At 38.8% G+C, this 17,056-nt stretch overlaps 1 protein-coding gene across 4 annotated transcripts in view; it reads right to left on the bottom strand.

The window, feature by feature from the left end:
* The window catches only part of LRBA (LPS responsive beige-like anchor protein), a 414,817-nt gene that overhangs the window by 259,389 nt on the left and 138,372 nt on the right, over positions 1–17,056 (bottom strand). For all 4 annotated transcript variants that reach the window (XM_077300118.1, XM_077300120.1, XM_077300119.1 and 1 more), the window contains exons 35-36: positions 15,520–15,584; positions 12,296–12,404 (exon numbers count right to left, since the gene is read on the bottom strand). In XM_077300118.1, coding sequence (XP_077156233.1) covers positions 12,296–12,404; positions 15,520–15,584 — 174 coding nt within the window. The remainder of the gene's footprint in view (positions 1–12,295; positions 12,405–15,519; positions 15,585–17,056) is intronic.

Raw genomic sequence — 17,056 nt, 5'->3', positions numbered from 1 at the left:
CCTTTTCATAGTTTGCAAGTATATAGTTGTTATATAAAGAAACAATGATTATTATATCCTTAAGAGGAGAACTTTGGGGTGGAAGAAGAAGCTTGTGCTATAATGTCATACTGCTTCTCAAGCAACATCAGATCTGGTACTACTCAGAAGCTGACCTGTGGAAAATGGAAGATGGGGATAATTTTTTTAAAGGGAGAGGAAGAAAAGAAGAGCTCTCCTTGCCTAATCCAATACCTCAGTGAGCTTCCTGTCTGCTCATTCTCTCTTCTCTTTCTTCTTCACAGCTGTTAAGCAGCAGCGAGAGACCATAATGAGATGACATGTTTTATCCCTTTTTATGAATTATTTCTTTTGAAAAAGCCATCTCGCTCCAGTATTCTTCCTCAGTGTTAAACTAAAGGCCTCAATATATTTATACTGCACTCACGATCATAGAAGCAAGTGGCCTTTAAGGAACTCTGGTCTTGGACTATTTATCCAAGTATAGTCAGATCATAGGCAATTCAACCCATCAATGATATAGTTACCATAACTCATCTGGTCCCAATGATTTATGACTACTGAATCTAATTGTTCTTTTATTTCCCCTTCTTTTTAAGCAAGCCTTTCATTCCTTTTGTCACTCAAAAATCAAGAGGCCTTCACAGTCAAATTCTTGCTCCTGATAATTAGAACCACTCATTGTTTGTCTTATTGTTTCAGCATTTCAGTCTCAAATGCTATGCACCTTTCACTCGCAGTGTTATACAGTTATCATTGTACCATTTTATCCTTCTAACTGGGGCAATTTTTCAAAAGTATTTTGTAATGGCCTCGGGTTACACAAATGCATTTGACTGACTGACATCTATCGTTCCATGCTCTATTCAATCAAGCGCTATTGATGCTAGAAAAGTAGTTTTGTCTCATGGTTGTCTGGTATATTTGGTTGTTCCTAAAAGAGATCATTTTTACTAGTCCTTTGATTTATATTAGGAGTAAAGGTAAAGGTATCCCCTGTGCAAGCACTGAGTCATGTCTGACCCTTGGGGTGACGCCCTCTAGCGTTTTCATGGCAGACTCAATACGGGGTGGTTTGCCAGTGCCTTCCCCAGTCATTACCGTTTACCCCCCAGCAAGTAAGCTGGGTACTCATTTTACCGACCTCGGTAGGATGGAAGGCTGAGTCAACCTTGAGCTGGCTGCTGAGATCGAACTCCCAGCCTCATGGTCAAAGCTTCAGACTGCATGTATGCTGCCTTACCACTCTGCGCCACAAGAGACTCTATATTAGGACTACTTTGGTCACAAAATAGAATATGTGAATTTGTGTGCATGAATAAGAATGAGTATCCATAGGCTATCCAATAACTGAACCGATAATAAAACAAGCAGATTTGCTCTTCAGCAGAAAGTGAAGAGTAATATCAAATTGTTTATTGGTAAGAAAACTAACCAGTTCTTACACATTTCTTGTGCCTTTTGCATCAACCAAGACTTATTTACATTAACATTCATATTCCACAGGAGCCATAAAATAAAATGTGTATAGTTTATTGCTGCTTAACTATTGCCTACAAATTGACACAGAGTGAAAATTAAAGCTATAGAGAAGCCCAAGTTATATGCATGAAGAAACATAACTGAAGAGAAAAGGGCAACAAATTTTACACCAGCTGGAAATGCTAGATTTAATTATTGGAGGGAAACCATGCAGAGAAGTTAGCTGCCTGATATGATTTACAACAAAGAAGGAAAGTCAGATGAGTTTCCCAGTTAAATGGACAAACTGCCAATAATCAGAATATGAACTTTTGCAATTTATGGCTAATGGCTAATGCATGATTTTAGTAACATCATCACAGAAAATACAATCATCTATGCTTAGCATTTAGTAAAACACCTCTCTTAACAACCTAAGATCATGTCTTTTCTTTTTAATTGCAACATTTCAAACAGAAGTGGTTAGCATTACTATAAAATGGACTGGCCACTCACTACTCACCCATAGACTGGTGCAGCAATCTATTTATCCAAGCTTAGGTGGTTTCCTTGTGCAAGTTATATTGTATATATTTAAGATGCAAGTATGACAAGTTTCACATAAACTTTGGGTTATCATATATGAAAATATATCACTTACAAAGGTTTATAAATTGCTCTACATGCTGATAATATTCCAATGGGTTGGTCCATGTTGGTCTGAAGCAGCAGAACAAATTTGGAGTCCAGTGGCACCTTTAAAACCAACAAAGGTTTTTTTCAAGGTATGAGCTTTTGTGTGCATGCACAACATTGTGTCTGAGGAAGTGCGCATGCACACGAAAGCTCATACCTTGAACAAAATTTTGTTGGTCTTAAAGGTACCACTGGACACTAAATTTGTTCTGCTCTACATGCTGATTCAATGTATCTTCATATTGGTTAGGTATGAGCTCCAAACGTAACAGAAGCTCACATCTCTCACCTCATCCTAGCTTCCTGTAACAGGCATGACAGCCTTATACCTTGATTCCTAAGATGTTCCTCTGAGGATGAGCTGTTTAAATTCAAAGATAATTATTTCTTTTAGCCATCTGCTATGTATGGATTTATGGTGCCATCATCTTTGCTCATGACTGATGCAAGTTAACCAACCAGTTTCCCCTCCTACTTCTTCCTTGGAAGCCATTTTTAAAAGTATAATGTTACTTTCCAAGTATTAAGGCAAGCTCAAGCACATTTTTAGGTCTATGTGATCAAAAGGAACATGGGATTACTGAAAAAACCTATGCCTTTTCTTCTACTTCCAATAAATCATAGAATCATAGAATCATAGAGTTGGAAGGGGCCATACAGGCCATCTAGTCCAACCCCCTGCACAACGCAGGATTAGCCCTAAGCATCCTAAAGCATCCAAGAAAAGTGTGTATCCAACCTTTGCTTGAAGACTGCCAGTGAGGGGGAGCTCACCACCTCCTTAGGCAGCCTATTCCACTGCTGAACTACTCTGACAGTGAAAAACTTTTTCCTGATATCTAGCCTATATCGTTGTACTTGAAGTTTAAACCCATTACTGCGTGTCCTCTCCTCTGCAGCCAACAGAAACAGCATCCTGCCCTCCTCCAAGTGACAACCTTTCAAATACTTAAAGAGGGCTATCATGTCCCCTCTCAACCTCCTTTTCTCCAGGCTGAACATTCCCAAGTCCCTCAACCTATCTTCATAGGGCTTGGTCCCTTGGCCCCAGATCATCTTCGTCGCTCTCCTCTGTACCCTTTCAATTTTATCTACGTCCTTCTTGAAGTGAGGCCTCCAGAACTGCACACAGTACTCCAAGTGTGGTCTGACCAGTGCCGTATACAATGGGACTATGACATCTTGTGATTTTGATGTGATGCCTCTGTTGATACAGCCCAAAATGGCATTTGCCTTTTTTACCGCTGCATCACACTAAATATAGCAGAAATGTTGTGTTTTCAGTAACTCTTTGTTTAAATTCAGGGTGATGTAATTAAACCCCTTGAGCCATCACACTGAGATATCAGAGAGTCAAGGCAGAATCAGATCAAGAAGTGTCAGCCAACACCTGACCTAGATAGCTCAAAGATGTAAGTAACAAAGAGAGAAATAATAAATAGTGGTCAGCCCAGACAGAAACAGAATTTTCAGAAAAAATTATCACAGATTCTTGTTATACTAGTTCAGTTCTTTTTGCATGAAAAAAAAATGTTTAAAGGGTGCTGAGGATAGAATATACTATTGCTCCAAAATAGGAAGCAGTTCACCTATTCAAGTGAGGCCATATCAGTCATGGCATGTCTGCATAAAACCAGAGTATAAGTTGTCACTTTCGTCTCACTTCAATGATTATCAGGCAATGAGCTAAAAAAGATGTATATTTCATCTGCACAGGGCTGTCTTCAAGCCCTTGACTGTTTCATGTAACGAATGAAACCTGCCTGCTATTCCACAAGCACAAAATGACACCAGGATATCTGAAAACATCTCTGTTTGCAGAAGCGGGTAACTAGCTCTAGATGAAGTGCAGACAGCTTATTAAACAATGCACAGCTTGAATCCTGAGACCAACAAAGATGACCTTTAGAACCTGACCACTGTTCAGCACAAATATGCCTTCAACATCTATTTTAAAAACAAGTTATTAATGTGCTAAAATATAGAGATGCTTGATAATCTGTATAATAAATATAAAAAGTGTGGGGTCCATACCACAAAACATCTGGCACTTTTTAAAGCAGAATGCTATATACACTAATATTATGGTTGATCTCCTTGTTACATAATATGAGAAATTGAAGGGTAGGGATAGCAACTGATATTTTTAAAACATAGTAACATATTAAAATAATATTAGTTTTTTATTTTATTTATTATATTTATAAATATATCCCTCCCCTTGCAGCTCAGGGCAGTTTACATATAACACAGGAAACTAGAAGGTAAGCACATTATAATTCAGAGTAGTATCAAATGAAAAACAGTAGTAACAATAGTAGCATAATAATTCATAACATAGCTAACATAGTAACATTACCATATTAACTATAACCCCAAGATATGTTCAGTTCAGGAAGGGGGAGTGTGTCTGGGGGCCTAGTAGATGGTTGCTGGTTCAATCGACTACAATCTAATGCCTGGTGGAAGAGCTCCATTTGTCAGGCCCTGCTGAACTGAGTTAGCTCTGGCAGGGCCCTGAACTCTTCTGGGAGCTCATTCCACAAGGTGGGGGACAAGACAGAGAAAGCTCAGGCTCTGCCAGAGGTCAGGCATGCTTCTTTGGGGCCAGGGATCACCAGCCCGTTGGAAATGGCGGAGCGTAGTTTAAAGGACTCTTCTTGAAAACACACCTTAATGTGGTGAGGAAGTGTGCATGTGTCAATGAAACTGATAGCAATACCATAAGGAGTTTAAATTCTAACTGAAAAAAGGGTAGAAAACTTAACCCAAAGCAAATTGAACTAAGTACCTAAACGTTAAGAAAAACATAAACATACAGGTCATATAAAGGTAAAGGTAAAGGTATCCCCTGTGCAAGCACCGAGTCATGTCTGACCCTTGGGGTGACGCCCTCTAGCGTTTTCATGGCAGACTCAATACGGGGTGGTTTGCCAGTGCCTTCCCCAGTCATGACCGTTTACCCCCCAGCAAGCTGGGTACTCATTTTACCGACCTCGGAAGGATGGAAGGCTGAGTCAACCTTGAGCCGGCTGCTGGGATTGAACTCCCACCCTCATGGGCAAAGCTTTCAGACGGCTGCCTTACCACTCTGCGCCACAAGAGGCTCTACAGGTCATATAGTACTGTCTAAATTTAAAATTTAACATATACATGACACTTATTATGAAAATGTATGTATTTATTTCACACTGGTTAAAAACAGATACAACAGCCTGAGATATCATTGTCAATCTATAATGACATCCAAAACTGATATTGACTCTGCCCAACGTATTTTCTGTGTTTCAATCAGATGTACCACTATTGGCTCCTGGCTTTACAGAACTTTTCTGACCAAGTGAGAAAAGTAGACAATTGATTGTATAAAAGTCAAAGATATCTTACCATGGTTGTACATTCTTAAGAATGAGGTTTATGATTAACATTCTTTTCCTTGTGAATAGATAGTAATAATCTTGGTCAATTTATGATGAAAGAATGGTATATTACTATGTCAGGGGACAGGTAATAATGCTATTGCTTTGACCACTGAAGAAGGCCAATCTAGGCCAAAAAGAATCCTTTGAGGAAGAACTTACAGTTTTAGAAAGTGAAGTGAACGTTGCACTGAGAGCATTAGGAGAAACAAAACAAACAGGGTACCAACAGAGTTATTCCAAGCTACAGAAATGGAGTCCATCAAAATCTTATCAGAAATATGCCAACAATAAGGAAAACACAATAAAGGTTCATAACAGAAACTGGACTTTCTGTACACTTGCTGTTTTATGAACAGAATGACTACATGGCAGCCAAAAAACAACCAGTAAGATTCTTGTAACCACAATAATGATTTTGACAACACAGTAAATTACCTATTCTCATTCTCTTCTAGAACAATACAAACAAGTAAAATGCATGTCTATTAAAGGCAATAACTCCCCATATCCTTCTTCTAGTTCAGAGCCATATGCCACTTACAATTGACTTCTAAATAAATAAATCTTTATTTCTGTAGCTTGCCCTTTTGTGTAGTCAGGGCAGGTAACTACACAGGTTAAAACAATCAATCACATAAAATGTGATTATAATCATTAGAAAATATTCATACATTGCATCAGCCCCCATTTAACTGAACTTGGGAGAGGGGGTTCCAGATCACTGCAGAGGCAAAACTTCCCACTATTTCAGCACCGAGGACAGCAGTTCTTAATGTTCTTTCTGGCCTCAACCATATGACAGTGGAACAGCTCTGTTTTACAGGCCCTGCAGAACTGGTTAAGGTCCCGCAGATCTCTTTGAGGAGGGCATTTCATTAGGCTGGGGCTAAATCCAAAAGGGTCATGAGCCTGGTTGAGATCAATTTTTTTTGCACTGGGGAGCATGAGTGGGTTCTGGACAGATGATCTTAACACTCTACGGGAAGCATCATGAAAGAGGCAGACTTGCAGATATGCTGGTCTCAGACCATCTAGGGCTTTAAAGCTTAATACCAAAAGCCTGAACCTGATCCAATTTGGATCAAGTGCAGCTGGGAGAGCACTGGCATTGTGTGTCTCCATTGTGTATTACTACTCTCCAATAACTTGTAACCAGGTTGTAACCAGGGGGCTAGAATAAGACTGTTTATACACTGGGAACTTCAGTGCCATGGCTCCCATGCAGGAGCACAAATCGGGGGTGGATGAGGCGCACCAGGACAAATGCTCCACCATGTGGGTGCAGGAAGAGGGGGGGCAACCTGCTACGACTAAAACTCCAGCCTGCAGACCGGCATGAAACCTCCAGTGCATAAATGGTCTAAATGAGAAAAAATAACCTTAGTGAAGAAAAACCTAAAAGGGAATAGTGAACAAAGAATAAGAAACTGTTATGATAATCATTTTTAGGCTGGACATTTTAAGACAGACTCTAGCAAGGATGCCTTCCTTACCTCCAAAGAACATTCAGTGATCCTTTCTCACTAAGATCAGATATGATATTGAAAACTGTTTTTTCCTTTCCAAGGAGGAATGAACTATCATTTCAGCAACATATTAAATGTCACAACATTTTATTTTATTTTTATTTATTATTGTATTTATTGACTGCTACTCTTGGTCTGGCCAGCTTGTGGTGGTTTACATAAAAACATTAAAAACCAGATAAACCCCCCAGTACATGAACCAATATTGGCAGCATATAATCCACAATCTACATCATCCTCTGTGCCATCTCCTCATCTTCTGTGCCAATAGCAGTCACCGCTGCTCTGGAAAATGTTCACAGATGATATATGGCCATGGGGCTACAGGGCTGTAGGAGGAGGGACTCAATCTTACTAACCCAACCTCAACCAAATGCCTGGTAGACGAGCGCGATCTTGCAGGCCCTGTGGAACCATGAATGCTCCATCAGGGTCCTCAGCTCTCCCAGGAGCCCATTCCACCAGGTCAGGGCCAGAACCAAAAAGGTGCTGGTCCTGGTTGAGGCCAGGCATACTTCCTGGGGGTCAGGGACAACCAGAAGATGCACACCCACAGAGTGAAGGGCTCTCCAGGGAGCATAAGGAGATAAGTGGTCCTTCAGATAGGTGGGACCCAAGCCATGTATAGCCTTGAAGGTTAAAACCAAAACCTTGATCCAGAAGCCAACCAGCAACCAATTCAGCTGCCTCAGCATAGGATGAACTTGAGCCCTCCAAGATGACCTCATAAGGCCCCTTGCAGCTGCATTTTGCACCAATTGCAATTTCCAGGTCAGATACAAGGGAAGATCCATGTAGAGCGAGTTACAGAAGTCTAATCTGGAAGTGACCATTACATGGATCACTGTGGCCAAATGTTCTGAGGACAGGTAGGGCACAGGTCGGGCCTGGTGTAGGTAGAAAAATGCCGCTTGTGCTACCTTCGTGATCTGAGCCTCCATAGACAAGGAGACATAAAAGATCACCTCCAAATTCTTGGCTGCAGATACAGGTATAAGCTGAACCCTGTCCAAGCCGTGGAAGCATGCTTCCTGATCCTGCCCCCTTCTACCCAGCCAGAAGATCTCCATCTTGGAGGGGTTGAGTTTCAGATGACTCTGCCTGAGCCATCCAGACACTGCTTCCAAACATCTGGCAACTGTTTCTGAGGGGGAGGGGGAGTCCAGCTGGTTGTTCATCAGGAGATAGAGCTGGGTGTCATCCGCATATTGTAAAAGGTAAAGGTAAAGGTATCCCCTGTGCAAGCACCGAGTCATGTCTGACCTTTGAGTTAACGCTCTCTAGCGTTTTCATGGCAAACTCAATACGGGGTGGTTTGCCAGTGCCTTCCCCAGTCATTACCGTTTACCCCCCAGCAAGTAAGCTGGGTACTCATTTTACTGACCTCAGAAGAATGGAAGGCTGAGTCAACCTTGAGCCGGTTGCTGGGATTGAACTCCCAGCCTCATGGGCAGAGCTTTCAGACTGCATGTCTGCTACCTTACCACTCTGTGCCACAAGAGGCTCAATCCGCATATTGATGACACCCCAAAACCCCAAACCAGCTGAGCTAGAGGGTGCATATGGACATTTAAAAGTGTGTGGAGAGTATCACCCCCTGCGGTACTTGATATGGGAGCACAAAGGGGTCAGATAGCTCTTACCCCACTGCAGCCCTCTGTGTCCGGTTCTTAAGGAAGGAAACCAGCCATGGAAGGCTTCCCCTAATCCCCATACCGGCAAGGCAGTGGTCTAGCAACTTGTAGTCGATCACATCAAATGCAGCTGACAGATATAGAAGCACAAGGATAGTCAAACCACCCCAATCCAACTGGTATCAGAGATCATCTGGAACTGCCCAGAGCTGCAAAGAAATGGGCGGTATAGAACTCTAAATAAATAAATAAATAATCTGTCAAAGTGACCAGTGCCATCTCCACCGTGTGGCCAGGATGGAAGCCAGACTAGTATGGGTCCAGGGCTGAAGTTTCCTCCAAAAATGCCAGGAGCAAGTCTGCAGTTGCCATCTCAACCAGCTTTCCCAGGAATGCAAGATGTGAAACTGGGCAGTAGCTGGCAGTGTCCTGCAGATCCAGCAATGTTTTTTTCAGGAGAGGGCAAACCCCCTTTAGCCCTCCAGGGAACTCACCCATTTTGTGTCAGCAAAGGGGATGGAGACTACTTTTTATCATTACAAGGTATCTTCTACTATCCACACTGAGATCAATGTAGCCATGCTGCTTATTAACAGTAATTCCATTCAGTCTCTTTATCCTATGAGTTTTAGAGGAAATATGAATGCACTCTTGTAAACATCTGCTAAAGCAGGCTTTCTCAGCCAGGGTTCCATGAAGGTCCTGGAACAGTTTCATGAATGGATGGGAGTTAATTATTTTTTCTCTCCCAAAATGGCCAGTGATGGGAAGGGGTGGGCTTCGGTGGGTGTATACACAGCTATGCTTCCCAACCATATTATGCACAATCACATCACTTCTGGGGTTTCTTGAAGCCTCAAGAATGTTTCAGGGATTTCCCAACAGTAAAAAAAGAGGCTGTGCTGAAGAGATACTTTGGAGATTTTCTTAAATTTGGTGGTCATGTTTGTATGACAATGAATCTTAACTGTAATGTATCACAAGAAGTTTACTGTGCCTATCTCCTGAGGCAACTCATGGTTCCTGTCTCCACCCTCGATTTTTGCAACACTGCTGCAGTTGGCAAGCCGTTATTTGCAGAAATCTCCTGTACTGAGATTTTGATGCCATTATATTCTCTCTGCAGAAGCTGGCAGCCCCCTTTAAGATGGTGTGCCCAAATTAGCATTTGGCTGCTGTGTTCTGAACCAGCTGAAGTTCCATCTTCAAAGGCAGCTCTATGTAAAGTGCATTACAATACTGTGAGAGACAGAAGTTAAACTTGCATTGGCTCCCTCCCATTGGCTTCCTCCCATATTCTAGTGTCCCAATTAAATCCATATGGTAGACTATATTTGCTTATGACTGATTTGAAAACTGAGGGGGAAGGATTAAACAGGTGAAGCATGACTGGACAAGGATCAATGATATTATCATCAGTTCTATAAAGGAGAAGCCAAGATGAGCCAGGGCAGAAATCTAATTTCCATCATTAATGGAGTTCTCCTGTTAAATCAGCCTGAGTCTGTGCATGCAACTAGGTATAACCAGCTTTGGGTGAGTGTGGCATTTGTTCCTGCCTTCAAAATCTGAATTATTACTCCATCAACAATGATCTCCATCACCAAATGAGAATTTTTATGTTAAGACTCAAGATGCAGCTAAGTTCCAGATGCAAGATATTCAGTAATTAGGCAAGAAGATCGATGTCTATACAGATAAGCTCTATACAGATAAGCTCCAGCAAATTCTGGCTGTCTTCAAAGTGTTTCTACTTCACTAAATAACAGCCCAACTGAAGTATACAAAAATACTACGATTTAAGCCAACACTTCCCATTTACAGACATTTTCTTGATTAGATAATGCAAACAAATGAAAGACTGCTGAAGATTAAATTTATATGAAGACCAGCTTGTACTACAGAAACCAATGGATGTAATTCCAACAACACATTTTTAACCAAATAAAAATAACAATAAAGAATGCAACAGGGAAAGCCAAGGACAATGTCTTTGAACATATTAACATATTAAATAAGGAAGGATTAAAACATCATACTGGTAAATTTATAACTCAACAACTTTAATTGCATGTAGCATCAAAAAGAGAAATGTGATTCCATACAAATATTTTTAATGACACATCAGCAATAATGTAGCATCACTGAGATTAATAAATTAATATTTATTTATTCATTCATTCATTTGATTTATATATTGCCCTTCTGATGGGTCAGCTCAGTGCGGTCTACAACATCATGACAAAATACTGTTAACCTGAAATACTAATAGCTAAGGGTTGATAAAAATTGGTTGGAAGGTAAAGTTTAGTCCAGCAGTGGAATAGGCTGCCTAAGGAGGTGGTGAGCTCCCCATCACTGGCAGTCTTCAAGCAAAGGCTGGATACAGACTTTTCTTGGATGCTTTAGGATGCTTAGGGCTTATCCTGCGTTGAGCTGGGGTTGGACTAGATGGCCTGTATGGCCCCTTCCAACTCTATGATTATATGATTCTAAAGGATTCTGTAAACTGGAAGATTTCAGGTACACATTCAAGTAAAGGAAAGGCATGAAAATTACAATCCTGAAAGTGACTATAGGTAGGAGGAAGACTAGAAATGGACCTAACAGAGATTTTCCTATAATGAAACAGAGGCACCATTGATTCCCACCAAGTAAGTAATAAAGTATGCATACCATTCTCACAGCATAATCATATAGATAAAGTCAGAATACTGTAGCATTTAACTGAAAGAATATATATTTTATTCACATTTATTAATTATAACATTTATACTTTGCATCTCCCATAGCTTAAGGTATATCACAAATTAAAATACAGCAAATGTTATACTGGATTCACTTTGGAACTCACTCTCCAAGAATATTCATTTGTCCCCTTCAGTTGCTATATTTCCAGCTTTGTTTTGTTTGGCCTTCCCACAGTATCCTTCCTTCCTGCTCAGCATTTAAGCAGCTTTTTAAAGAATAGTTTTATATGTATTCAAACAGCCAATTGTTTTAATAGTATGGTTTTGTTGGTTTTAATGGTTTTAAAATGTGATTTTATGATGCGTTTTGATTAATGCCTTCAGTTACTTGCCAGAAAATCTGGATATAAATTTTGTAAAATAAATTACTAACACTACAATCTTAGAGTCTGACAGATTTGTCTTGTGGAATTTACTGTTCATTGGGGATGTGGCTATATAAAACTCTTTAATACAAAAGTTATAAACACTAATATGTAATAAATGTGCATTAATATACATTGCTAACAATGACCACATTAAATCCATATGGCATCCTTCAAAATGTTCCCTGGAATAAGAATAAAATGGTGGTCCAGTAAAATCTCAATTCATACTGAAGAGCTTCCTTGTCCTAAAGTGAGTCAATACGATGGGAGAATGCAAGTCAGTTGGTAATCAACTTGACTACTAAAAAGTGTAGTTTCAGGTGCCTACCACTTTCCACAGTTAATGAAAATACTTACAACAGCCCACCTAGCCATTTGATTACAACTCCAGTATATAGGGACTAAGTAGTAGTTCATGTTTGAAGATTTTGGGCTTACCTCAAATTCAGCATGCCTGTGAATATCTTCCGCTCTCTGTCTACTCAAGATAAATTCTGCTTCATTTGCTACTCTCACTAGATGATCCTTCATTGTTTGACTTAGCAATCTGTAAAAACAAAGTATTTAGAGATAACTAATTATGGATTCTCAAAACAAAGCCTCAAAACCTATTCAGCATGACAACATTGATTCCTTGATTTTCAAAGACACATACATGTACCTTTTAGGCTCTTTATATGTCCCTCACAGAATCTTAAATCTATAGTCTGAAACAGGTCTCATTGTAGTAAACTGAACACAAATCAAACACTGAGAGCCTTTAGTTGGACTTGACAGTCCGAGAGAGAGTGGTATATAAATCAAACTATAAATAAATAAACCTTGAGATTCTCTAGTTAGTTGCATCAGAAACCCAAATATGCTCAGTTTGCACAAAGATGATGTTATTTAATTTCATGCAGAGATGTTCAAACAGAACTAGATGCAATAAAAGACTCCAAGTGAACATTTTAACACGAGAATGAAAAATTACTATGTGATGTGCAGAAAATTAGCTGAATTCTTCTCCTCAGCTTTTCAGCATACTCTGAGATATTTTTTTTAATTTCATCACATTTTTAATACTCTTGTTCCACTCTGCTGCAGTTTTATTTAGCATCCTCTTAAAACAGTCTCTGTTGTGAACTTAAAACAGCTTGTTGACTAGGTGATTGCTAGATGGCCCATATTCCATTCCAGGACTGGAAGTGAAATTAGCTTCCAGTCTAAAGTTTGGTTTTGTGTCACACTTCAGTCAAACATGCTAACAAAGAAGTTAACAGTATAAGCTATTTAATATCATTATCAGTAGTATACAGATACTAGAAAGTAAAATTATCACTAGAAACTGATTGACTTTTATAATAGATTTTTCTTCTTTTAAAAAATCATGTCAGCTGATAACCAGGTACTTCAGAAAATCAGAAAATGCTTTTGAGACATTTCCAATTTTTAAAATCTTAAATCAGAATTACTATGCTAAAGTGACCTGAATACTGATATGTAGTGAGATATAAGTAACAAATAATGGAATGAAATCTAGATTAAATAGTTTAAACAGTCTGGTATTTGGAAATGAATCTCATGTGCATATAGTAGATATTGCCTTAATATTTATTAAGGTTCTCAGATGGGCAAAATGCAGTACTGTGTTAATGACTGACTTGACATGGTTTAGGGTAAGAAGACCATCATAATGTAGAGGATAAATCTTCCACTACAAGTCTGACCCAAAGCATGTGTTGGGTTGCAGTGCTAAGAATTAGTTTCTTAGTTGTTTCTGATTATGCATTTTTGACCTCCCTTGACCTCATTTATAGAGTGGCTATTATAAACCTGGCTGCTGAATAATGTTTTATTAGTCGAGATAACAAAATGCTCCTGCTGACTGAACCAGCCATGTACAGTTCATCTGGGCAAGGTGAGTAGATTGCAGAAACTAGGCCTAAGTTAGACTTCCCTATGAATACTTAAGTTATAAGAAGTTCTAAGAAGTCATTCTCCTTGCAAATGTGGTGCTTTATCCACATGTACACTTTTAAAAGCAAAAGTAAAACTCTTTCAGTAAATTATATAAACCCAAATTTAGAGATATGTTTAGATCTGCTTTGCTTGAGGGAACAATGGATATATATGGTGGACAAGAATGCCTTGTTTCAGCTGAAAAGAAGGTTGCTCCATTTTAGGGGATTCATTTGATCTGGATATGCGGAATCATGCTAATGTAAAATTAAAGACACAGTAAATGAGGCTGTCTTGAAGACAATTAAAGAATGGTATTGCCTGATCTTGAAGGCTAAGCAGATTTAGTTAAGACTACCACAGAGGCTTTGCAGAGCAAAGCACTGGCAAACCATCTGTGTTTCTCTCTTGCTTTTAAAGCTCTTTGCTGGATATGCTATAAATTGGTTGTACAAGTACATACAGCATCTTCAGTGTTGTCTATTTCTTAGAGGCTTCTATTAAGCATGCTGCTTCTTACCTTTGCAGCCTTTCATGACCTTAGGTGCACACCCCTGAGAGATTGTCTAGCAGGTGCACCAACTGTTCAAATTTCACATCTTAGATGGTGGATTCCTAATGGCTGCTGGTTCAGACTAAGCAGTTTGCTTTTGCCTAATCTATAAAATTATGCTTGTTTGATAAAATGCTGATAAAATGCAGATCTAGTTTTCTAAGACAAACTGATATTTAATGTAAAAAAACATTAAATAATTGATAATTCTACTGATTATCAAAGATCATGGCTCTGACTTAATCTCTGTTTTGTACCGCAAGGTTTGTAAACCAGCTGACAGAAAATTGGTTTATTAAACCTCATTCCCAACATGCAAAGAAAGGTGTTTAATGCATTTACTGTGCAGTTACAGCATGTCTATAGCATGAAGGTGTTGTTTATAACTAGAAAAAAAGAGTTCATGCTGATCTAGTTGAAAGTTCAGTATTAATGATTTAAATTATACCTCCATATAACAGTTAAAAAATCTTCTGTAAGTTTGGGAGAGAGTGGTAAATGTACATTTCCCAAGACTAAAAAGACAACAGCTGGAAATTGTGAAACGTTGAGTTTACCTTCAAACCATCTGAATTAAAATAATAACAACAAAAATGTCATCTCTATAGAATGAACTTAATTTGTATTTTCAACTTAAATTTAAAAAATCTTAAAAGAAGCAAATACTTAGAATTAATCAGACCACAGTAACAGTAACATTGCCAAAAGACAGAACAGTCAGCGTGTATAAATGTGACCCATATCTTGAGCCCAACAGGCTGACAACCCTCCAGGTATGCACCACAAAAGGGGTTATCAAGCTTGCATTGACTACATTTAGCATGATCAGTCACATGTCAGCAGTCATGCCTCAGACGTATACGCAAAAGGTTACAGGAGATAATGCCAGATGAAATAGGAAATTACCACATGAGTTTGATCAGACACACACTGCACAATCATATGAAACTAGATTCTCCGATGTGGCCAAGCTAATCCAGCTGTAGATTATTGCAACAGTGTAATAAGGATGCAGCCCAGGGAAGTTTAAACAGTTGCATCAAATTCACCAAGTTAGCTATTGAACACAATATGCATAGCGTTTTTAATAAAGCTTGAGTATATGTTATCAAAACAGAAGTGAAAGCCATAGAAAAGGAATTATTAAATAAAGTGAATAATAAGTTACCTTCCTTCATTAACAAGCTCAATGAAAGCTAGACCTGCATTCTTCTGTATTGAGTTCTGCCATTCCTAGAATACAAAAAGTAACACAAATTTAAGAACTCATATAGTATATATAAGGAAAGCAATTTATATTAATTTAAAATTTAAAATCAATTAAAATAAGAATAAGCTGATGATAAATTTCATATTGCTATGTCTATGTGACAAGCTACAATCAAACAACCGCTTTTGCAAACCTACCACTATCTGCTAATGGTCCAACTACTACACAGACACCACACAATAAATAAGGGCCACAATTTCCACAAGATGTTTGAGGAATGTCCCATGGCTGTCATTTTAGGCATGTTCTGTTTCTCAACAATGTGTACCCTAATAACTAGATAGAATGCAGAATCTCTTAATAGAAAAAGTTTCATTTTAGAGGAGGGTTTTTGTTATTCCAGTTGTACCACTAACTGGAAGCTTCCTACAGCAATCACTCAATTTCATTCTTGCTGCTCAAGTTTTAGGTATGCATTTATTAAGGCTACAATTCCAGACCATAGGCAACTGCTATTTCTTCCTACTTCTTGCTTTTGTTCTACATGTACACATTTTCTCTTATTTTAGCTTTTTGTCGCAAAACCTTACAGCAATAATTCAGCAAAAAATAAAAGATAATTTTCTCTGAGTGACATCACACACACTTATGTCTACAAAGGTCTTTACCTTAGATCACATTAGCTATAGTACTTTGAAACTTACTCAAGTCAAAGTTGCACAAACTAAAAAGGAATACATTTATCATGATTCTTCTTGGCACAACTTTTTGCACCATAGACAATTATCAATGAAGGCATTAGTCAAAACAATTTTTTATAAGCAACAAGTGAACATTCCCTTAAGCATGCTTTAATAGTTGGGGGGGGAGTATAATGGCCATCATCTTTCATATTTAATTTAATATTTCAATATAGCATATGTATTCTGTACTGCAGTTACATTTAGGAAGCTGATTGCATTATGTCAAGATCTTAGTTATTCGTCTCCCAAAGGTGCTGATGGAAAAACATGTTAAAAGCCTCAAAGCCAACCACTAATGTAGCTGAATAACTACAGAACACATTTCAGCACTTTCAAAAGGAAAGGCTGCAAGAAGAGATCAACAAAGTCAATAATTTCATACCTGCTGTAAACCGAACGTAATTGACTACCATTTCCTATGTCTATAAAATGTTTACTCTCTAGAAAATCTGTTCCTAATGTACATGGTCATAATGTACGGCAAATCTATAATGAATTGGGGGGGGGGCTTAAGCATTGGCAAAAATATAAATAACTAAAATGTAAATATTCCTAAAGTGTTTAAAAGAGTAACATACAGGGGCCAGGATGGACCCCTGAGCACCTTTGCTCAATTATAGGCCTAGAGTATGTATCCCCCAGACTGGGGTCCCAGACGGCAGTTCCTGGAAACTGGAGCTTGATACTCCTAGTGGAAAGATCATAAGCAGATGATACTGCTCTGTTGACTATGGAAGGTCACAAGGTCTGAG

Source organism: Paroedura picta, chromosome 10 (assembly GCF_049243985.1).
Source record: "Paroedura picta isolate Pp20150507F chromosome 10, Ppicta_v3.0, whole genome shotgun sequence".
Classification (NCBI taxonomy): domain Eukaryota; kingdom Metazoa; phylum Chordata; class Lepidosauria; order Squamata; family Gekkonidae; genus Paroedura; species Paroedura picta.
Note: the sequence above shows the minus strand (reverse complement) of the source record. Positions and strands in the feature narration are given on the sequence as shown.